At 45.6% G+C, this 22343-nt stretch overlaps 1 protein-coding gene across 31 annotated transcripts in view; it reads left to right on the plus strand.

The window, feature by feature from the left end:
- The window catches only part of EIF4G3 (eukaryotic translation initiation factor 4 gamma 3), a 148313-nt gene that overhangs the window by 112707 nt on the left and 13263 nt on the right, over window positions 1-22343 (plus strand). For 20 of the 31 annotated variants that reach the window (XR_008731594.1, XM_055706419.1, XM_055706392.1 and 17 more), the window contains 14 exons: window positions 1981-2138; window positions 3280-3405; window positions 4531-4641; window positions 8509-8679; window positions 9643-9840; window positions 10528-10674; window positions 10968-11204; window positions 13489-13593; window positions 14911-15043; window positions 16160-16254; window positions 17884-17977; window positions 18235-18352; window positions 19590-19813; window positions 20953-21068. Coding sequence is in view for 29 of the 31 variants with exons in the window: in XM_055706419.1 (XP_055562394.1) it covers window positions 1981-2138; window positions 3280-3405; window positions 4531-4641; window positions 8509-8679; window positions 9643-9840; window positions 10528-10674; window positions 10968-11204; window positions 13489-13593; window positions 14911-15043; window positions 16160-16254; window positions 17884-17977; window positions 18235-18352; window positions 19590-19813; window positions 20953-21068 (2033 nt within the window). In the remaining 2 variants the exon portion in view is untranslated. Of the gene's footprint in view, window positions 1-1980; window positions 2139-3279; window positions 3406-4530; window positions 4642-4808; window positions 4923-8508; window positions 8680-9642; window positions 9841-10527; window positions 10675-10967; window positions 11205-13488; window positions 13594-14910; window positions 15044-16159; window positions 16255-17883; window positions 17978-18234; window positions 18353-19589; window positions 19814-20952; window positions 21069-22343 lie in introns of those variants that run through there. The other 11 variants (XM_055706400.1, XM_055706402.1, XM_055706423.1 and 8 more) reach the window with 2 other exon arrangements.

Genomic DNA, 22343 nt, shown 5'->3' on the forward strand with positions numbered 1-22343 from the left:
GTATCCCTAAGGGGTGTTTTTGTTACTTATTAAGATACCTGATTTGTAGACCTAAACCTCTATGAATTCACCTCATTAAGAGACACCTTGAGACCAGCTTCTCAGTTGCTCCCAGTTTTTAAGCCATTGCTTATTCAGGTGAAGCTTCCTCCAAATAAATTAGTCGTTTCCTGAGAAGCCCAGTGATTAAAGAGCGTAAAACAAAATAAAGAAGGACCTTGAGAGCCTGATGGACGAGGTATTGGACAGAGAGCACCACTGTTAAGTGATTACGCTGCGGTGGTTGTTTCTGCACCAGTTTGTTCTTACAAAGTCCTGAGTTGCTTTTCTTTTATTAATTTAGTACTGTCATATCGTTAGGAGAAAATGTAGAGGCCTCTTGATAGTTTAGCACACGCTTAGGATAGCTTACTGGTTCATTAGTTAAGTACATCTTGAAGTCAATCCATAATTCATCAGCTGTCTCTCTAAAACACCCGATGCAGTCAGAATGATCCCAGTTGGATCTTTCGCTCAGCTGGAGGGGTTGGATCGATCCCTTGGAAAGCAGTGTGCGTGGGGCTTCTCTGCTGCAAAGCAGAGTGGGCCACTTGGGTCAGTAATCTTTGATTTCAGCTCTGCCCTTGCTAAAAAGGGGGATTTGTGCCTTTGGGTCAGGCCTAGGAGGAATTGTGGGTCAGCTCGCGGTCTGTCCCTTCACTGAGGATCCAGGCGGGCTGCCTCTGATGCTGCCCAGCTGCTTTTATGTTAAAACAGCTTGTCGAGAGCTTTGCAGGAGAAGGAAACCATACCTATAAGCTGTTTCTTGTTGCCATTGATGCTTTTCCATGATAAATGGAGGGTGATGGGGCACAGTGGATCGGCAGCTGGCCAGGGATTCTGGCTGGGACTCGGCTAGCCAGCTGAACCATTTTCTGCACCTCTTTATCCCAGAGCTCTGTCAAAATAAAATCCCCCAAAGAGCTGAAAATTGTAATTACTTTTGTGTATTTTCATTCCCAGTTATTAAAACCCATCATTGAAATAAGTTCCTGTTTGTGGCCTCTGCGGGGATGACAGTGGTGAGAACCCAGAGACCTAAAGCTGGCAATCAGGGATGAAATAAAGAAATAATAGGACACCTTAACAGCAAACCTGAACAGCCAGATAAATGCAAAGCAACGCCGCCTGGCATCAGTGAAATGCAAAGGCAGCATCTCGTACAGATGTTTTCCTTCAGATAAAAACACGCTGCCCTCTTAGGGGCCTGACTAGTCACCCTGGCTGCTGAGCAAGTCCACGTTTTCTTTCCTAAACTTCAAACAAACCATGTGGCCAGCAAAGAAAATCCTGTCTCTAGGCTAGCAGGTGCTAATATTCCTTGCGCTGCAATGGCTGTGGGTTTACATTTTGATTTGCATCAGGCGAGGTCATCTACACCAGAGAGCACAGAAAGCCCTCGGAAAAAAATGGATGAAAAGTTGAAATTCTTGGAGCCTGACCTGCAGTTTTGTGTTTTCTTTTGGTTCCCACCATTATCTCCCATGTGTGTTGTTTAAAGGCTTGGTGTTTTCACATTTTCAAAGGGTATTTTTGTTCTGTGTGGTGCTTTCCTCAGCTCTGTGTTTATTGCTGCCTTTTACACAAAACCAGCTGCTTTAACTTCTGCATTTTCACCCAGGAGCGGGGAATTGTCCCTGTTTGATTGTATTGCACAAGAGAGCGAAAGTCAGAGTTAAAACGAGATGACGTGGGTTAGAAGTGGAATTAGCGATTAGTTCCGTGTGTGGTTGCTGCTGGAGTTGGCTATGCGCTCCCCACTGTTTCTGTTCCTTTAATGCGATGTATATTCCTCCTTGCTGCCTTCAAAATTAAAGTAAAGTTAAATGAAATTTCCCCAGGCAGCTGTGACAATCTCCTGCCTTTGGATTTACGGGAAACGCGTCTCGGAGAGCAGAGGTTTTTGTTACCTATGAATCTCAGCACCTTCTCTCCTTATAGAGCAGTGGAAGCCCCTGGACCCGGAGGGGAAGAAGCAGTACGACAGGGAGTTTTTACTGGATTTCCAGTTCATGCCTGCCTGTATCCAAAAGCCAGAGGGGCTGCCTCCCATAAGCGATGTGGTTCTCGACAAGGTGAGAGGAGAGCCGATAAAACAGGTGCGTGCAATTTGTTAAATATAAATAAAGATCCCTAATGCATGCTTTATTCCTGGACAGTTTCAATGCAGGGTTCTGTTGGGAAGGGGGAATATTTGTGTGATTCCACATGGCAAAATTCTTCAGACAGAGGTGTTTGTGCCTAAAGAATGTGCACAGGTGATTTAAACACTGAAGCATTTCTAATGGTCTCTGTCTGGATTAGGTTGTACTGGGTTGTTACTAAAATGTAAAACGATACGGCCACGAGCACCTAAGGATATAATCAAAGCAAGACCGAACCGAGAGGCACGGTGTCTTTCATTAGATCAATCCTGTGCTTAGAAAGCACAGCCAAGCTTTTGGGCAAACTCTTTTTTTGGTCTGAAACCGTTGTGTCACTGTGAGCTGATCTGATAAAAGATCTTTAAAACCTTGACTCTCGAGAAGTTTTGTGATTTCTATCCAGCCTTATTACAGCTGCGATTTTCTCTGCTGTGTGTCTGCAGTTATTGAAATACTTGTTATTTCTGAAGTGCTGACACCGAGACCTTATTCTCTTCTCAGTTTGAACTGTGTCGTTCATTGATTTTGATGTAACCACTGCAGACTCACTCGTAAGGTTCAAGCACAGATCAGGATGTAGGTGATCCTCATGTGCAGAAACATTTCCACTCTGAATTTCATACCCAGACAAATTGTAAAATGCAGCTTTGTTCCCAAAATGATTTCATCCACCTACTAGTTTTCCGTGATTGCTTCTCACTGCTCTGTCTGCTTTGGAGCTTCCTTTGCTCATTCAGCCATTTGTCTTGTTAACACAAAAGACATTTATCCAAGGGAAGGTGGCAGTTTTGTGATCCTGAACCAAAATGGGCCCCTATCACCATAATTTTATTCTCCATAAGTCATGCTCAGCCTTGAAATGTTTCTGATCTTTGCCCGTTTCCTCAAGTCACCTGCAGAAGATGTATTTAAAATTAAATTATTATTTTTTGTGTAAGTGGGGATGCATAAAACTTGTGGTGTTTGTCAAAAGCACGAATTTGGATATTAAATTATGACTATTACAGTTCAGCAAAGATTGTAGACTTGCGTGCACTTTGGTAGCTGCAGCACCCACTGAGCGGATCCTGTGTGTTTGTTCTGCTCCACGATGCAGGTTAATCAGCCGAAATTACCGTTGAGAACTCTGGACCCTCGGATACTGCCTCGAGGACCAGACTTCACGCCAGCCTTTGCTGATTTTGGGAGGCAAACCTCCGGTGGAAGAAACGTAGCTGGAAGTGTGAGTTTACCCCAACTTGCTAATTTAAAAATCAGCCCTAACACTGATGAAGTCCATCCTCACACTTTTGGGCCTCTTCCGATGCTCCGGTGGTTCTGGTTTTGTCAGGAGGAATGCAAGGGTGATGTTTTCTTGGCTGTCAAAATTTAGGCAGATTAGAAAACCGTTGTGGATGGTTTTAACTGGTACGTATTGATCTTCAATGGATTTGATCTCTTTCCCCTTTTCCCTGCATGAGAGGTGTGGAAACATGTTTCCATGCTGAGGACCTGGCAGTCACACGTGTGCAAACACATGTTCTCATACAGCAACCCAGCATCGGTGTGTGTCATCGTAGGAGTCTATTTTATACAACAAGCCGATAGAGCAAATAGGTTTCACTAACAACAACAGCAAGAAGAACATACACAGCACCTGTGTATGTTCTTGCTTTCTCTCTGCTGCCACATATTGCTTTGCTTTGGTCACACATTCCTTTTTTTCCTGCCTTTTCCTCTGCTTTCTTTCACTTTCTCTTCTTTTCCCTGTGTCTGGCTTTGCCCAAACTCTGAAATCCCTCTCTGAATTCATCCTTCTTGCCTTTGCCATCTCTTTTTTCTGGGGGTGCAGGTGCCCCCCAGTGTGGTGCTGCCCAGTCAGCTGCAGCTGGAGGATGGAGGCTGCCTCCATTAGGTGCAATCATTGATTTTTCATCTGTCTATTAAGACACATCCAACGTATCCATCTAGATACCTCTCGTGACACAGCCATCGTTTGTCTTTCAAAACTGCTGGTTTTAGAGGAGTTCACTGAATAACCTTGACTTCCAAGTGTGCAGATTTGCAGGAGGCTCGGAGTCAAACCCGGCGATTTTGAGTTGAGGTAGTATTTCTGGTTTGAGGGCGGTCTTGTGGCCGATGCCTCGGTTCTGGGGTGTGTGCCCATGTCTTGGAGTCGCTTCGGTGCCACGGTTTCTCTTGGAGTACCACCCAGTCCCGAAACCTTGATGCTGTTTGAGGTCAACATCGCTTCCTGTATTTAGGACTTGCAGGTTGTACTCCAGTGCCTTCTCTCCTTTTGTGCACTGAATGTCCCGAGCCTCTTGGCATCTCAGTAACACCCCTGTTGCTCTTTCTCTTTCCACAGGCCTGCAAAGTGCAGAGCAACCCTGGATTGCCTTCCCTGGCTCGGTGCGGTTCCCCAGCATGCCCTCTCTTGGTCTCGCCTCACCCACCATTGAGGAACCTGCCGCTAGGGGTAAGCCGAATCCCCCCCTCTCCCCCCCAGTCTTTGCACCTTTTTGTAGAGTTGTCTTTTTCCCTAATGCCCACTGTTGATAAAGAACGACTGGCAGAAAACTTTACAAAAAGGTGCAACATTGTTTAAAAAAAAAACAAAACAAGACTTGCATTGTACCCCTCTAGGCAGTCTTCAGTGGTGGGTGGGACATCACCAGCTGAGGGCATGCTGGGACGTTGGCCTGAGCGGGATCCGCGAGGGGTCTGCACTTTGCAGACCTGTGGAAAGGGGGAGAAAAGGTAAGTCCCGCTTACCCCGTTCATTTGGAGCATTCAGCACATAACATACATCTTACATTTGCGCCTTTACAGAGTAGAGCCTTCCTTTGCGTTTTCCTCGAGGAGGGTCAGAAGGGAGCGTTATTTAACAAGCCCTGCTGTCCTGTGGCATCGGTGGTTATAGGAGGAGAGGGTTTTCAGCCCTGAGCCAAATCAGACGTTATCTTCTCCTAAAAAGCATGGCAAAAATCTGCGTGTACGCTGTCTGTCCACTCAGTCATTCCACCTCTGCACAGGCCATGCCCATAAACCATTAAACCCCACTGCCTACTCCTTGCCCTCCAAATAATTTTGAGCAGCTCAGCGCTAACAAGCTTTCGGCACGTTGAGAATCTTTTGTTTTGCTTCCTTGGCTTTTGTCTTTCCTTCTTTTTTCTTTTTCCTTCTTTTTGCTATAAATGTGTTGTGTGACTGTTTTTAGAACTAACAAATGTTGCATCCAACACAAGGAGTGTCATGAATTACACAGGCACAAAGTACAGCTAATAAATGCTTCTTGATGTAGACAAGGAGTTAGGTGAGTGCAGCGGGAATGAGATGTGAACACAGAGAGATAGGGTTGGAGAGGACCGGTCTGTCCCTGCGCACCGAGGCTGGATGTGTCGGCTTTTATCCTTCCTTGAGTGGTGATGGAAACTCAAGTTGTCTCGATTTTTATGCTTCCCTGGAAGGCAGAGTCACCCCTATAACATCTAAGCTTAATTTTGGCTTCTGCATTTGGAGCCTGTTGTAGAGGGAGAAACGGTTCTTTAATTTCTTGGGTGTTTTTTTTAAAGTGTTACCGTGACTTGTGGCCTGGGAGTGGAAGCAGACTGTGAGGGAGAGCACCAGGTCATACCGTGTTGCTGTGAGTTTTTGGCTTATCCCTGTTTCTTTCTGCTTTCCTTTTTTCCTCCCCCTTCTTCCTCTGGAAGACAGGTAATTCGGGTTAATGTAGTAACATCTGGTAAGCACTTCTCCGTGCCTTTGGTGGAAGATATTATTTCAGTGCAAGCTGTAGTGCTGTAATATCAGGTGCTACAGAACCATTATTATTTACTTGGACTGGGTTACAAAAAGGAGGCCAGGCATGAATGAGCTCAAGCACCTACTTTAACTTGCTGCCAAAAAACCCCAAGATTTTTTTCTGTTAGAAAAGTGTTATCCGGGTATTATTTTATTACACATTCAAAGGAGGCTTCTGTTCACTGCTTTTAAAACCTAATCAAACGGTTTGAACCAAGTTTGTTCACGTACATTAAAAAAAGTACAGTCTTACAGAAAGTCTTTGTTCTATTAATGCACTTAAAGGTCTGGTCTCGAAGGCAGCCAGATTTGAGGAGGGTGTGACATGTAACGTGCCGACACTCGGAGATGCCCAGGTGCTCCTTGCATCCATCAGTTCTGCAAGGGGAAGAGTCACCTCCTTCAGGGAAGTGTTTGCTGTAAAAGCTGGTGCCTGGGCTTTGCGTGGACCCGTACCCGAGGAGGTGCCGTGCCTCTGTGTTGTGTCCTCGCATGTCACAGCCCAGCTGTGCGGGAGAGATGGGGCGGCTGCAGGTTACCCCTCGTTGGCTGTACCCGTGTTCCTGGGGAAAATGAGCCCAAATCGTTTGATTTGCTGCCAGCCTGGCTCTGGTTACAAAGCTTTCCGCAGGCAAGGCGGTGTGTGATGAGGTCTCATGCACGTGGTTGAAACCAGTCGGTTTGCTGTTGCGTTGTTGTCTGGTTTTTCAGCTGGAGGGAAGTTTCTTCTTTCCACAGCCATACGTTTGTGGTGTGGTTAGAGCCTGGGCAGCAAAAATGGTGCAAAATTGCATAAAAACAGTGGCAGGTGTCTCAACGTGGGGCTGTGAAGCAGACTTGGCTGCGTCATACTGGTGTCAGGCTCTGGGTGAGAGCAGAGCGGGGTCGTAGGGAGGGATGGGTAACTGTTGTAGGGAAGGTGTCTAACACAGAGAAGCATCACAAAGGCTCCCCTGTTCTCGCTGCCTCGTTCCACTGTTGATTTCTCGGGAGCAATTGACTCGGGCAGTTGCATTACAGCTACGGCTTGCGCCCAGAGGAGTTTGAATGATTCAATGGATTTATTTGATGGATTATGCCAGTGGGATCTGAACAGCGGGCTTCGTAGGTGGTGGGGCAGTGCACTAACACGCTGTGCCATGTAGCTCTTTTCCATGCATTGTCTCGGCATATGAAGCATGTCACTGCATGAGGTCGTTGTCTTCTGACAACACCTTATTCTGTGCTTTTATCCCATATTGAAGCCCAAACATGAACTCCAGCAGTGACAGTGATTGTGTTTGTTTGCTTTCGTCGGTGGCAAGCGTTTACGTCGTCAAAGCCAAGTGGTTCACATTGCAGATACGAGCTCCTGCCTTTAAGGAGGATTTTGTTTTTCAGTAGTGCAAAACCAGGTTTGGGACTGATACGCGACATAAGAGGCACCAGCTAAGAGCACTTTCTTCCTGTATTCAGTGAAGCTGTTTGAATAACTGAGATGGTTTTGCCTCTCTGATGCTTGTTGAATCCCTTCTGCTGAACAAAGAAATGTTTTAAATGGCCCGTCTTTCATGTGGAGGTTGCCTGCTGCCCTCTGAGGAGATTAATTACTTCTGTGGAAAGTAATGGGGTTTGATAATGGAGTTTTGTTGCTGGGCTAATTTTTACATGGAGGTGAGACATTTCTAGTAAATGAGTTCAGAAATACGACAGAGCGCAGGGGAAGAATAACCTGACAGCATTTGATACTTTCAGTCCTTAATCAGAAGCTCCCAGGTGATGAAGAGGGAGTTTTGGGGTATCTTGTGCCCCATCACTTGTGCAACTGATTTAAAGCTCTCCAGTTTGGGCAGTTTTCATACCGTTTATGTTTCATATGTCCAACGTGGGTTTGATAGTGTTTGACTGGGAGGAGCATCATGTTATATGGGATTGCAGAGAGGCGCTTGATGTGGTTTCAAACAAAGTACTGTGTTTCCCTTCCTTCTGTGAAACTACAAAGAGTTTGACACACATCTGTTAGGTTCTGTATTTCTGCAATGCAGGAGCTGCACTGATGCTCCATTCAGTGCATTTTATATAATTCTCATCTCAAAATGGCTCTGTTTGAAGCAATCTCCAGTAAAACTTAACATTTTTGGCAGAGCTGCTGATTTATCGTTACCTAATTGCTTGGGATGGCACGTTTGAATTGCACCTGTAAGGACGGACTTAGTCCTTAAATGCACCTTTGCTATGATGTCTCAGTTACGCAGTTTCTGGCTTTCAAGAGGCCGTTTTGGTCAGTCAGGGCCAATTCTGCAGCGCTTAAGCAGTGTCCGGAGCATCACGAGTGCACATAGGCAGCGGTCATCCCATATCTGTTTTGGAAAAAGCTGCCCAAGAAAAACGTGTCCGGTGTCTTCATGTTCCCTCTGACCAACCCGGCCTGATGTGTTGGGTCGGAGGGAGTCCTCAGAGTCCTAGGAGGAGTTGCTGCTTGTTGGTGTTGGCGTGTGCCCTGGAGCGGTTTATCGAGGTGTGGGTTTAAAAGGGGATATAACAAGGAATATTTTTGTCCTAGTTGTTGAATGTTGGACCGAGGAGATCTCAGCCAGGCCAGAGGAGAGAGCCCAGGAAGATCATCACTGTGTGTGTGAAGGAGGATGTCCACCTGAAGAAGGCAGAGAATGCCTGGAAGCCAAGCCTGAAGAGAGAAAACCAAACTGAGGACCCAGAAAATGTCAAAACCCAGGTGAGAGCCTTAGCAAGCGCTTCTGAGCGGGCAGCAGTCTGTAACAGCAGGAGGATGGTGGTTTGCCTTAGCTGTTGTGTGAGACAGTGAAAAAGGGCAATGAAATTCCAGTTGGAATTACAGCTTCCCCCTACCTTGATTATTTTTTTTCACGTGTTTATTCCTGCCCTGAAGTTCAAATGGCAGGCCTTTCTATTAAGTGAGTCTAATTAGGGAACACCAGACAACCTACTACCTCTCTTCCAGGATTGTTTTCCTGTTGCTCTTTTACTGGAATATTTCTGTCCCCATTCTAAAGCAAACAACCTCAAACTTCCAGCACAGAACTTGCTTTTCATCCCCTTTTAGACCATGTTACTGCCCTGAACCTCAGCAAGACTGAGGTTCCTCTGTAAAATTCCCTGAGATCATCCTGCCCAGCCCAACAGCACCATCTCCGAAGCTTTCTCTGCATCTTCCTCTCCCTGCTGTTCTCTACCGGGCGGCTGCTCTGGGTGGAGGTGTTTGCCTGGTGGTCAAACTGGTAATTTATAGGATAAGTTGGGATAGTCTTGAGGGACACTGGAATTCTGTTCTCAGGGGTAACAGCAGCGTTGTTGACCTAACTATCATTCTGGATAGGAGAAAAAAAAAATAATAATGCCTTAAAATAAATATAGGAGAAGTTGATTACCTCTGGTTGAGGGAGAAGGATGTCACTCCCTGTTAATTTATATCTCATGGCTAAATTGTTATCAAGAATATTTGGGTGTTTCCAAAAACCCTGTGCCGCAGCCTTGGTCTGTGGTCACGGGTAGCTGAGTTAGAACTGGGGCCGGACTGTGCACAGACGTGTGCGTGTGTGTAACAGCTTCCAGGGAGTTCCCGTAGGACAGCATCTCTGTTCACCTTGGAGGTGGCAGCCTAGCTCATTCCTGAAAGCCGCCTGTTGGATTTGTACTGAAGAGTTTTTCTGTCCTTCAGGAGCTGTTCCGCAAGGTACGAAGCATCTTGAACAAGCTGACGCCCCAGATGTTCAATCAGCTCATGAAGCAAGTGACAGACCTGACGGTAGATACCGAGGAGAGGCTGAAAGGAGTCATCGACCTGGTCTTTGAGAAGGCAATTGATGAACCGAGCTTCTCGGTGGCGTATGCCAACATGTGCAGGTGTCTTGTAACGGTAAGAGCCGCCCAAGTCAAACAGGAACATGTTCTGCTCATTATCCCCATGAACTGATTGGCAGTAACATAAACGTGGCAAGAGTAGAGTTAAATGTTAGTCTCTGAAGGTAAATAAAGTGGCAGATTTCTTCTTCTGCATTTGTTGGCCATGCCTGCAGGCAGAGGGCTTTGCTTGGAGTGATATGTTTGGAGTTGAGGACACCTCGCACTGCCTGGTTGCGAGATGCAGTGAGTCACGCTTGGGAAGTTCAGTTTATCTCTCATTTCCAAGAGGAGCCCGAGGTGCTGAGCCAAGCTTTGGACAGCTAGTTTTCAGATGGTGAATCTGGGGCAAAATAACCCTCTTCTCCTCCTGATCCTTCATGACATGCAACAAAGGAGCACGGAGTCTTCGCCACATAACAAGGGTGTTTTTAGGCAGCGTGTCTTTTTAAAGGATCCTGTGAATGGAAATGTAATTTGTCTCTGGGCGGAGGTGGTGTCAGCCAAGTTTTGAGTGCGACTTTACATATGAAATGTAAAACTCCGCTGGAAATCATGACGTGATGTTTAACTGTCACAGCCTTGCAGGCTTGTGTTGCTGAATATGAAGTGCATAATAAAATGTAATGGATGGCTTATAGGAAACCTCGCTCGTATGTAGAGTTTAGCCGTATTTCTGCTGATGTTTTTCTTCCTTCTGCAGCTGAAAGTGCCCATGGCAGACAAACCTGGGAGCACAGTAAATTTCCGCAAGTTGCTGTTAAATCGCTGCCAGAAGGAATTTGAAAAGGACAAGGCTGACGACGACGTCTTTGAAAAGAAGCAGAAAGAACTTGAAGCTGCTACCACTGTAAGTGGTATTTTTTTCCTCCCATAAATTCTCAGAGCTCCCTCTGAAAGTGATCTCTTTTGAAGATGGCAGTCGATTTAGGGGGAATTTTGGAGTTGAGAGTTTTCTGTCACACTGGCTGAGTGTAATAAAAAATACCTGCCTTGATTAGTGGGTTTACACCAGCCTTTTCTTGGTTTTTAGGAGAAAAAATGTAAACAAGACAACAGCAACTCTAAATGTGAAACTGGATCTTTTGAAGAGTTCTGAGCTCTGTGAACGTGGCTTTTTAGAACTGTTTTTCTGTTTTACAGCCGGAGGAGAAGACACGGCTCCATGACGAGCTGGAAGAGGCCAAGGACAAGGCCCGACGGAGATCCATTGGGAATATAAAATTCATTGGCGAGCTTTTCAAACTGAAAATGCTGACGGAGGCTATCATGCATGACTGCGTGGTCAAGCTGCTGAAAAACCACGATGAGGAGTCCCTTGAGTGCCTTTGCCGCCTGCTAACTACCATTGGCAAGGACCTGGACTTTGAGAAAGCAAAGGTAGGGCAGGACTGGGAGTGAGAGATGAGGCTTTCTGGGCGGGGATGGAAAAATAGGGGTGGGGTGGTTTTATTTGAGGATTTATTTTTTTTCTTCGGCCATTTCTGTATGGCACAAGGAAATCATCTGCTCTTCCGTGACCTGGCCTTGCTCCTTTGTCTGTGATGGGTTCTGTATCGTTTTCAACAGTGTTCTCCAGTTGTTAGCTGTTCCAAATATTTCATCCAAACACACAACCTAGAAATGCTCAACACCTACTTTTTCCAGATATCTCTTACCTTGCAGTGTCCAAAACATTCATATTTAGAGTCATTTCTTTACCATTGAAGGTTTATATTACCTACAAAATGTACCACTTACATGTATCGTTGGGGTTAAATCTAAAAAAACCCTTCCTAACTGGCCTAAACCCCTACCTGAACCTTGGTGGATGCTTTTATTTTGTGTCATCATTGCCTCCAGCTATGCTGGAATGAAGCAGCTGTTTTGCAACTGCAGCACTCCAGCATCCTCCTCCCGATTTTCCAACAAATGTATATGTAGCACGGAGCCTTACACACTCGGATGAGCTTCTCTTGGCACAGGCAGTCTGCTGCTCTTTCACACAAGCTAGGCTTGGGATGAAAAAGCATTCGAGGGTTTTGCCAGAAATCAGTGGGACTCAGCTCTGGAAACAAACTGAGCTAATTGTTTTCAGCTGCTCGGGGAAGGGAGGTCCCTTACAGTGCACTGGTTTGCAGGGATCACGGTGGATCAATCCTGATCCTTACGGGTAAATAGTTTCCCAAACTGTTTTGCAGAGCATTGACCAAAACGGCGCAGTTTACTACTAATCCCCCAGGCTAAATACCGGACACTGTTAATGAACAGCATACACATTATTGGTGCAGGTTTGAAAGTGTCAGAAGCAGGGATTAAATTTCTCCACGTGTGTTGGGCAGAAAACAGGGTCTGACTTCTAAGCAGTAGCTGAGGTCATGCTGGATGAGTCCTGGATGCTGTTTTGCGAGCATGGAAACACTGTAGAAGCCAATGTTTTGGTGCACTGGCCGGTCCTGCAGCCCAGAGCCGTGGCACCGTGTAGCATGGAGCATGCACACAGCAGGGAAGTGCTTGCAGATGTCATGTTACGTGTTGTGAGAAGCTGCCAGTCTCCTGTCTTTGTGATTTGTTGTTTCTATCAAGATCGAGTGAGAATCCTTTATTTATCTTCTGTTAACGGAGTAGAAGTTTTATTATGTGTGTTTTACTGAAGGTGAAGCGTTAGTGATAGTTACAATTAAAGCTTTTGGACAATGTCCATTTTAAATATTTTCCCCGTCATTCCTGACTTTGGAAACGTTTGCTCTTGGAGCTGAAACTTTCCAAGGCAAGGCCAGAACCAAATTTTAATAGGGTTTTTCTTGTTTGTTTAAGTATAAGGAAAAGGGTTTAGCTAGTTTTTAGTGAAGGGGGTGGGAAACATTTTAGAAAACTGCCCTGAAACTTTTTGTTTAAAATGGCCAGAGCCTCCATTTCGGGGGGAAAAAGGCTCATTGGAGCCTGGCGAGTCAAATTTAGACCTAATGGAGGCTTCTCTAATGATACCATTTCATGTCTTAGTGCAAACTGATTTGGATTCGATCACATCACGACTTTTTGGATGAAAAGGAGCTTGTGGGATTTTGTACCACAGCTAAGCCTGTTAAACAGTTTCTTGCTGAGGGAAACACTGCTTCTGCCTCTGCTTCCCTTGCCTGACCCCAGATGAGACAGTTCAGGGAGGTAAAGCATCAAAATGTGTGCAGGGTCAGTTTTATTCCCGTTCAGTTTCCTGAGCCAGTTTTTCTTGGGCTGAGGTGATGAGCACACATGCTGATATGAAAAGGAGGAGCTCAGAAGTAGAGCAGGACTCCCCTCTTTGGTGGCCACTAGCCAGTAGGTCAGCTTAGCTGTACCATGAAAAAATACTAATTTTTATTTTTTTTTTAAATGGATGGCAAGTTTATTATGTACGTGCAGAGGGTGTAGATCTTTTGAGCGATTAAAAATGCAGAGAATGCATGTGCTAAACGAACGAGGTGCCTGCAGAGTTGTGCCTCCTTTTCTGCACGTCCTGCACTGTGCACGCTCAGGTCCAACCTGGGGGGAGCGTACGAGACCCAGCACTCACTCCGAGCAGCTGGGTCCCCAGATGTGCTTCTGGCACGAAAATGCTACAGTGCAGAACCCACTGACTCCCTACCTGAGGGAGTAATTTCCTTTTCTTCCAAGACTCACTGATGATGATGTCTCTCTTGTGTAGCCTCGCATGGACCAGTATTTTAATCAGATGGAGAAGATTGTGAAAGAGAGGAAAACATCTTCAAGGATTCGGTTCATGCTTCAGGATGTAATAGACCTAAGGCTGGTAGGTACCAACTCAAGTAAGTAAAGGAGCATGTTGCCTTCCATGTCCAGGCTGAAAGAGCACTCCTGCGAGAGCAGGGACTTTATTTACAGCAGATGTGGGATGTTAGGGGGAGATCTACACTCCTTATCCCAAAGATCTCATGGAAGGATGGTCCTATATCAGCTCTATTGGTAGCACAACCAGGCATCTGCCAGTTGTTGACTGGCCATATTGTGCAGACAAAAGCAGATGGAGCCTGTGCTGCAGCAGAATGTGACGCCGATGGGTCCACACTAAGCTCCAAAAATTAATAACCTGGTGTAGACAAGCAGGTGCACAGTACAGACGGGGACCTGCCTGTGTGGTAATCAAGCAATGGTTTTCAACACAGCCAAGGTGTTAACAGCTGGAGTGTGGTACAGTGAAGGGTGTCTCTACACCACGTGGTTGAAGATGTGACCACAGATTGCGCAAACTTTACCCAGCACATGTAATTTCACCAGTGAAGGTGCTGGTAGCAGCATGGCTTTGGCCATGACTGAAATGCTGGGCAGGTTTTACTCATACCTCACATCGCTGTTTTGAAGCTGGTTTGGGTTTTTGTGGAGGCTGAAGTCACCATTTTGACTGCAGGGTACGCAGACATAATTACCCCGAAAGTTGTAATGAGGTTGTAGCAAGATCAAGAGAGAGTCTGGTTGTTCTAGGGGTAGATGGATCTGTACAGTGTATGGCTGAGTAGGCACATCAAGCAGTGGAAATGTTTAGTGCAGAGACGGCTCCACCTCTCGCCGCAGAATTCCTGTCTCAGCCATCACAATCCCTGGAGGGGCAAAGCACCATCTCCAGATAAAATGTAGTTGCTTCTTGCTTCTTTATTTTGAGTTCCGTTTATTTCCTTAAGCTTGAAGGAAGGGCTTCGGCAAGCGGTGTCAGTAATAAATGGTTGGAGAGCAACAGCAGCCTCCCTCTGGTCCTTCTCTATCCTCTGAACCTGGAAAAACTGGAAAGCTGGGAATGGGTAGGATGCTAGGGGTTAAAATGTCTTGAATTCAGTCATGCCTCTACAGAGCCAGGTCTTCACTGCAGCTGCCCTTCACCAAAACATATACCGCAGTCTGTGTACCAGAGCAAACAGCTTTGACCTGTGGTGCTGGGGTAACCACCGCCACAACGTGACCCAGCTCCACAGAATTTTCCCCAGTCCCTCGTGGAGCAGCCCCTCCAAGACGTTACAAGGGTGGCAGGGATAGGCCTTGTTCACGGTTTTCAAAATACCCCATTGATGATGCTCCCCTGGAAGTATCTCCGAGCACATGTTTGCTTCTTTCCTAGTGCAACTGGGTGTCACGGAGAGCAGATCAGGGCCCGAAGACCATCGAGCAGATTCATAAAGAAGCCAAGATTGAAGAGCAAGAAGAACAGAGGAAGGTCCAACAACTCATGACCAAAGAGAAGAGGAGACCGGGTAAAGTAAAAGCCAAGTTGGCTGCTCGTCTCACTCATTTCATCCAGTGGCCATAAAGGGAATCCCACATAAAAGAAAAAAAATGCGGGGTTTTTCTTCCCTAAGTGTAATGAGCAAAGGGAATTGGGGCCTGATTGTGGCTGAGGCTGGAGAAGGAACAGACTTGCCATGGATTGGCTGTGTGGATTTTTCAGGAGCAAATCCCTTGGGTAAAAATAGACAATCGTAGGCCAGTAGTACTTAAGTTTCACATTCATGCAAACCATATTTGATTTTGTGACAGGCTGCCAGAAATCTGTTAGAACAAGTTACTACGTAGGAGTCAGATTTGCCATCCATTCTTGCATACAGCAGAATCTAATTTCAAGAGAATAGCATCTAATTTCAAAAGTAACCATGTTGTCTTTAGCGGTTGAAGTTGTGAGGTGTTAACTCGCACACGAGACAGTGTCTTGGCGTTACCTTAAATTGCTCCCAGCCCTTGAGGTTGGCAGTACCTGAAGAAGAATTTGGAATGACTGGGACAGAGCAGGGCAAGGAGGAAGAAATCTTTGTGATTCTTGAACACTAAAGATTGTCAAATGGAAGTGCTGTGAAAACAGGGCATAAAGAAAATACATGTAGACTTTATTTATCCTAAAACTGACATTGGGAGAAGGTAAGGAACTTGTGGCTGCTTGAATGGTTCTGTGTCTAGACTAGCATAGCATTGCTGAAATCTGTGCAACAAGTGCAGCTTTGGGTTGGCAAAGGCACGTCGTCTGCTCCTTCAGTGAGCTTGTGAACACACAGTACGTGCAGCCATATCCAGACTGCAAGAACACATGCTGAGAAATCTAACCAGGAAGCACTGATAACAAAACCAGCCCTTGAAAATAGTGAGATCTCATATGTTGAGGCTATTTTATAATAATAAACTCAGGCGAGCTAGTTCTTGGTCTGAAGAAACATTCCGAAAGACATGATTTCTGCACAGAATTGTGCTGAGGCTTAGCAGAAACGTGCCATCATCTTTTCCTCCTCTTGCTGAGCCTGGAGACGATCGCCTGTGCTTTCCCAGGGTGCGGCTGGAGCAGTGGGGATGAGCTAAGGGTGGTTATGTTTGTCATCTGGCAGGTGTCCAGCGGGTCGATGAAGGAGGTTGGAACACTGTGCAGGGGGCAAAGAACAGCAGGGTGCTGGACCCCACCAAGTTCCTTAAAATCACCAAGGTAGGTGCCAGCACAAGACTCGTTCAGAGCAACAACAAAGCCAAGGTTTAACCTTATTGTATCTGTCTGTCTAGGAAAGACCAGTAACGGTGTTTACAGGTCAAAACTTGGGGTTTGGGGTATATTAAATCCCCAGAGTTTATAGTGTGCACAAATAAAGCACAAGGGAAGACTCTCCGTGGTCTTCTGAATGTTCCCATTTTGTTTGTTCTGAGGGGAAGGGCGTATTAATACACTTTTTCTCAGGTTCATAGTGTCCTTTTAGTGACCCAGACGTTCTCTTAGTTGGAAAATCTGCATTTTATTAAATGATGAAGAGAGATGTGAATCAGGGTATTGGGTGTGATGGTGATGCAGCACATGACGTGGCTCTGACAGAAGGGTCTGATAGAGATCATTTGCTGCCTCAAGTTCTCAAGACCCCATTCTGACACTGCTTCTTAGTAGAAAGAGGATGCCACATTCAATCGGAAAACAAAATGTTCCTGATGTGTTGCAGATGGCAGCACTCCTGTCTTGAAAGGTTCAAGTAGTATGAGGAGAGCCGTGTCCACTTTTACGGTGTTCTTGGACTGCTGTGTGGTGCAGTTGCATCCCTCAGAATGCCATAAACTTTCATGCCCATCCTCCGGATGAGCATCTTCCTATTAATTTACCATTAGAATGGTAGTTTGGGGACATCTATTTCAGGCTGCAGGTTAGACAAGCTTGGAAATTTCTTTCACTGATCTTCAGAACAGCTTTGTTCTCCTTTTTCTCGCCAAGGAGAACTCCGTTTTTCACATAAATCAGGGAAATTCCTAGACGTTCCCTTGTCCCAGTTAATGTCGCTCTTCCCTGGATTTTACTCTCAGTGCCTGGATGCTCAGCAAGCTGGAAAGTAGAACCTGGATGGGCTGTAGCCCTTCTGCAGATCAGACTTGGTTTGTTCCTTGTGAAAGTCATAAAACAGTCTCCAAAACTTAATTAGCAGGAGGGATTCAGCCTGCTTTTGTCTGGGCTTACAGCTCATCTGGGAAAAGTCCTTCTACTGCATTTAGCACAAATACAGTACAACTAGAGCTAACCCCGCAACAACTGCATTGTCGGAAGGAGAGAGGAGCTCATACAAAGAGATCTGTGGGGTCACAACCTCCTCGTCAATAAATTCACCTACTGAGCTTTGTAAAATCAATGTCCTCTTCTTGTCAGACACTACTTTTTCCCTCCGAGTTCTGCAACCTGTTGTCATTCCTTGCCCTCTGAATTCTGTTTGTTACTGTGCAGGTTCCCCCCAAGGTTGTGACTGGTAGGTGGAGTGGACAGCAAAACCGTTCTACTAGTCACAAACTAACTGAACATCTTTCAAGTACTGATATCATGCGCTTTTTCCTCCTTACTGAGCTTCAGAGTTCCCAAGTAAAAAAAGCTCCTGGTCATTGTGAATGTCTGTGACACTTTGGGAGAGGCTGTTCGTCTTGCCCTTTGTTGTTTGTGTCCTCTGTCTTTGGCTGGGGTTTGGTCTTCCAAAAATGTGTTAAAGTGTATTTTGGTGTTCACAAAACGGGGATTGTTGCCAAAAAAATACCCCGTTTATAATTCAGATGGGTAATTTGCCCTTGTAATGGTTTGTCTTGATGTGTTTTACAGCCCACAATAGATGAGAAGATTCAGCTTGTGCCTAAAGCCCAGTTGGGCAGCTGGGGAAAGGGCAGCAGTGGTGGAGCAAAGGCAAGCGAGATGGGTAAGTCAGGAATGGGTCCTGCCGCTCTGCTTTGCTACCAGCCATCCTTGCCAAGAGCGGATTTGGGTGGGAATGCTCCTCTCCATGTGTGACTGTCTGACCAGCAGGGTTAAAGTGGGGCAGGACCAGCCTTTTCCCTTCAGTTGTCTCCCCATCACTCTGAAAACAGCTATTGCTCAACTGATTTTTGTGATGCTAAGGCATCAGCAGCTACTGACCTTGTTGTCGCTCTTGTCTGTGTTTTTACAATCTCCCAGACTCCTTACGACCAAGTGCCACTAGTTTGAACAGATTTTCTGCGCTGCAGCCTCCAGTCTCATCTGTATCTGCCTCATCCGCATCTTCAGAATTAGATTCTCGCAGGGCCTTAACTAGGTAAGCTTCAGTCCGACGATGACTTTCCCTTCTGCTGTCTGTCTGCCTGCGCCTTTCCTTCGCTGCTCTAGTTACTGGCACGCAGGAAGAAAGAATTTCATTGAATTTCGAGGAATGAATGAGTCTTTTCCTCCACCCTGTGTGCTTTGAGTTAACTTAAAACACATGTGTATTTTGTATCTTTGGAGAGACAGGTGGTACTGATTTTTAAAGCCATTAAATGGAATATTTTAAGTTCCACTTTTCAGTCACCCTTCGTGTAAGATACACTTGCTAGTAGTTTATAACAAGTTAAACACCTCTTCAGATAAAATGGTGTCATAAATGGCTATTCAGGTTGGATTCAATGGTCGTGGGTTCAGCCAGGTCAGTAGGTTTGTTTATCCAGAAGAACATGCTGAAAACCTCGCAGAAATTCTGCAGGGCTCTTAAAACATTCTGGCTGTGCCTGACCCTTCCCATGCAATGTGACCCAGCTTGCCCGTGCTTCCACATCATGTGATGCATATGTAAGGCTGTGCAGCACTCTCACACCCCAATTTCATCAGGGCTACAGCCACTCCAGCTTGTAGCATAAAACGTATTAACCCTCAATAATTTATCACCTCTAGACACTGTTTAGAAATGTATGGTTTGTTAAAAATGTCACTTCCAGTATGCACAAGCTGCTGGACTGTTTCCTTGGGTTTGTCCCTCTGATGTTTTCCTTCCTTTTTCACCTAAAACTCTGGCTTACCTGGATGATATTCTGTTTTGGTGTCATTTTGCCCATCTTACTCATTAACACAGTAATTAATAGGACAGACCCTTGTCACCTGTTGCTGGTAGCCTTCACTATTCAGAAGCTATTTTATCAATAAATAGGTAAAAAATACACCGCTCTTTCACAGTAGAACAGTACCTTTACATTATAGAATTCACTGTTCTGCATCTACAATAGGTGCTGTAAGGACTTCATTGCTTTTCCGTGTGTACTTTAGGAAGCACTGGCTCTGCCTGTCCACTCAGTGGATATTTGGTTTTATGCATCTCTGAGACCCGAGTTCATTTCGATGATAATTTAATTTGAAGTTAAATTTTCTGTGTAGCTACAACCATAAAAAATTGAGAGGACAATCCTGCAGGGTTTGGGTTGTGGGGTTTTCCTGCAGTTGCTAGAAAGCTGTCCAATGTCTTTTCTTGCGAGCAGGAGTTACTTGTACCGTAACCTTTAAGTGTTTATGGTTTTGTTCCGCAGTCGCGGAAGCACAGGCAGGGAGAAGAATGACAAACCTCTTCCGCCTTCCCTCTCCCGCCCCAACACCTTCCTACGGGGCAGCAGCAGTAAAGAGCTGCTGCTCGACAATCAGGCACAAGAGGAGCAGCGGAGAGAGATGCTGGAGACAGTGAAACAGTTGACAGGCGGCATGGAGATGGACAGAAACAGCACAGAGGCAGAGAGGAACAAAGCCAAGGAATCTGGTAAGCGGCTCTTCCGTGCTCAGGGAATCTTGCTGAGTACGTGAAAAGGCATAAGGGAAAATCTGTCAGAAAAAGTGGCAGATTTCTGTGCAGCGGTGTGAATATTTGTCCTACAGTCACACATCAAGCTGCAATAGCTGTGATCTGCCTCCCCAAGGTTTGTAACAGTGGATTCATACAGGCCTTGGCATCATCTCCTCCCTCCAGCTCCCCCTTGGGATTCGTTGGAGTTGAAAGGCTGCAGGTACCAGCAAGACACCACGTCGCTGTCATGCCTGCTCAGACCCTGTTGCTTTTGCCATCGGTTTCTGGGCTCAGAGTCCCCAAAATCAGTGTCAGTTCTGTGGAACCACTGCTTCAGTGCCCAGTAAAGCCGTATCTACCCTTTCTGAACGTTTGCCACGGCCAGAGCAGCGATTTGGGTCTGGGACAGAGCATGCACAGCATCTTTTTAGTGCTGCGTTGTTGCCAGCCCTCCTTCTGAGCAGGCCTTAGCACAGTGCAGTGTTAGCACTCGCTGGGGTGGCTTGTCACCTTGTCAGCACTGCAGCTCTGGCTTTTTGCTCCTGCCAGCTTGAGCCAATCTGTTAGTGAGAAAATATCGAGGACACTCAGGGCAATGTTCCCTGTGGACAGAGCCTTTGTGATAAGTACAGTGTTCTGCTCTGTCCCTGGGAAACATCTAGAAACTGCTACAGTGAGGAACACGTCTTGACTGCCACAACACAGCAGATGCTTGTCTTGAAGCTTCAGGACTTTGTACAGGACTTCACGGGGACCAAGGTTTTGGAGATGTGATCAGGAGATTGCTTTGGGTTGCTGCCCATTGAGGTCAGCATGTTTTAAATTTCCAGCATGCTGTAGCAGCTCAAAGTTTAATTATTTAATGTTGATAGAGAACTTTGAAAGTGTTACAACCTGTGTCACTGCCAGCAGTGTTTCTATAAGAAGGTTGATTTACAGAACCATCAGGAGTTCATGCAGGGAAAGTTAGCCAAGAAAGGAATGACCCATGCCTGATGATGGGAGAGGGAACATGCCCTGCTCCGGTGACTTCTGTTTTCAGAGCGTCTTCTCTGAAAATGATGCTGATTTTCCCTTTCCAAATGCATGTAGTTTTTTTCTTCTATTTCTACCAGCCAAGCCAGAAGCTACCCCAGCTCCAGCACAAGAAAAGCCTTCACTATCAGAAGAGGAAATAGAGAGAAAATGCAAATCTATCATTGATGAGTTCTTGCATATTAATGATTTTAAGGTAAGCAAAATTAAAATCTCACTTAGCAGAAAGGTCTGTGGGACTTGAGTATGTTTTCTCTCCAGGAACAGTGTCTTTGTAAGCACCCAGCTCACGCAGAGGTAACGGAAACGATGGGGCCTGTCAAAATCTGAGCAGCAGCAGCTCCATGAGTGTTTTGAGGACAGTTGTCTCCCAACCTTGTTTTCTGCCCTCCTAGTAATAGGAAAAATAGGCCAGCTTGTGTGCTTTAAGTAGCAAGATGTATGCGTATCTGTCATGAATCACTGAGCAGCTCCATAATAGCAGCGATTTTGGAAGCAGAAAAGCCAGTGGGAAAATAAACTGAGGTTTTCATTCAGTTATCAAAGCATGTGCTGTTCTGATCTGGAGGCAGATAAAGCAGTCCTAAATATTGAACAAACCACTCCAGAGTATTTTTAATAAACATTGAAAATTACGGAGCAGCTGTCATCACTTCCTAGTTAAAGGTTGAAATTTTGTTTCCTTTGTAAATGGATTTCTGGTTCGTCCAGGGAGTTTGCAAGAAGTGTTACGTTAGCTGCAAAGTTGATTGGTTTGATCTTTTGCTGAAATAAATTTTTAAAACCTGCCAAGTTTGAAATAGCAGCACTGGGGAGTTCCTGGTTTGGCACCCTAAAAGCAGACTTGCTGCTTCCGCTTCATAGGGCTTCCAATTAAAATCAGAAAGAGGAATATTCTTGTGATGGATTGTTTTGGGTTCACATCTAGTTATCAGGAGAAACTATTAAATCCTGGTTTGGAGAAAAAAAAAATGCTTTGATTTGCAGTGTCCCCCAGCTTTGCTGGCCTGGCAGATCTCAGCAGGGAGAGTCAGGGGCGGGGGGGCTGGTGAACAAAGCAGTCTCCGGTCCTTTTTTCTTTTTGCCATAGACTTCAAAGGCTCACCCCTGGATGTCTGGGGCGAAGGGGCTGCTTCAGTTTCTCTGCTCACACATACAGTGAGATATTTTTATGGCTGGATGGAAACACGAGTTGAATCATATTAGACAAGTGCACCTCTGCTTAAAAAAAGTACATCAGATTGAGGCACCTTGTTTGCATTAAAGGGGTTACTTAATAATTGTAAATTCTTGCTGCTCTTCAAATGCATCGTGCAACAAAGCTGCTGGCTAATTCAACTTAAACTCACATTAACAAGGCCATATATGAGTGTGTTAATGTAGCATAGAGCATAGGAATAGCCGTTTGTCATGAGTTTAGTCTTCAGTATTTAACCTGACTGTAAATTAAAACTGCTGATCTGTGTGCTGG

This window comes from Falco cherrug, chromosome 3 (assembly GCF_023634085.1).
Source record: "Falco cherrug isolate bFalChe1 chromosome 3, bFalChe1.pri, whole genome shotgun sequence".
Taxonomy (NCBI): Eukaryota; Metazoa; Chordata; class Aves; order Falconiformes; family Falconidae; genus Falco; species Falco cherrug.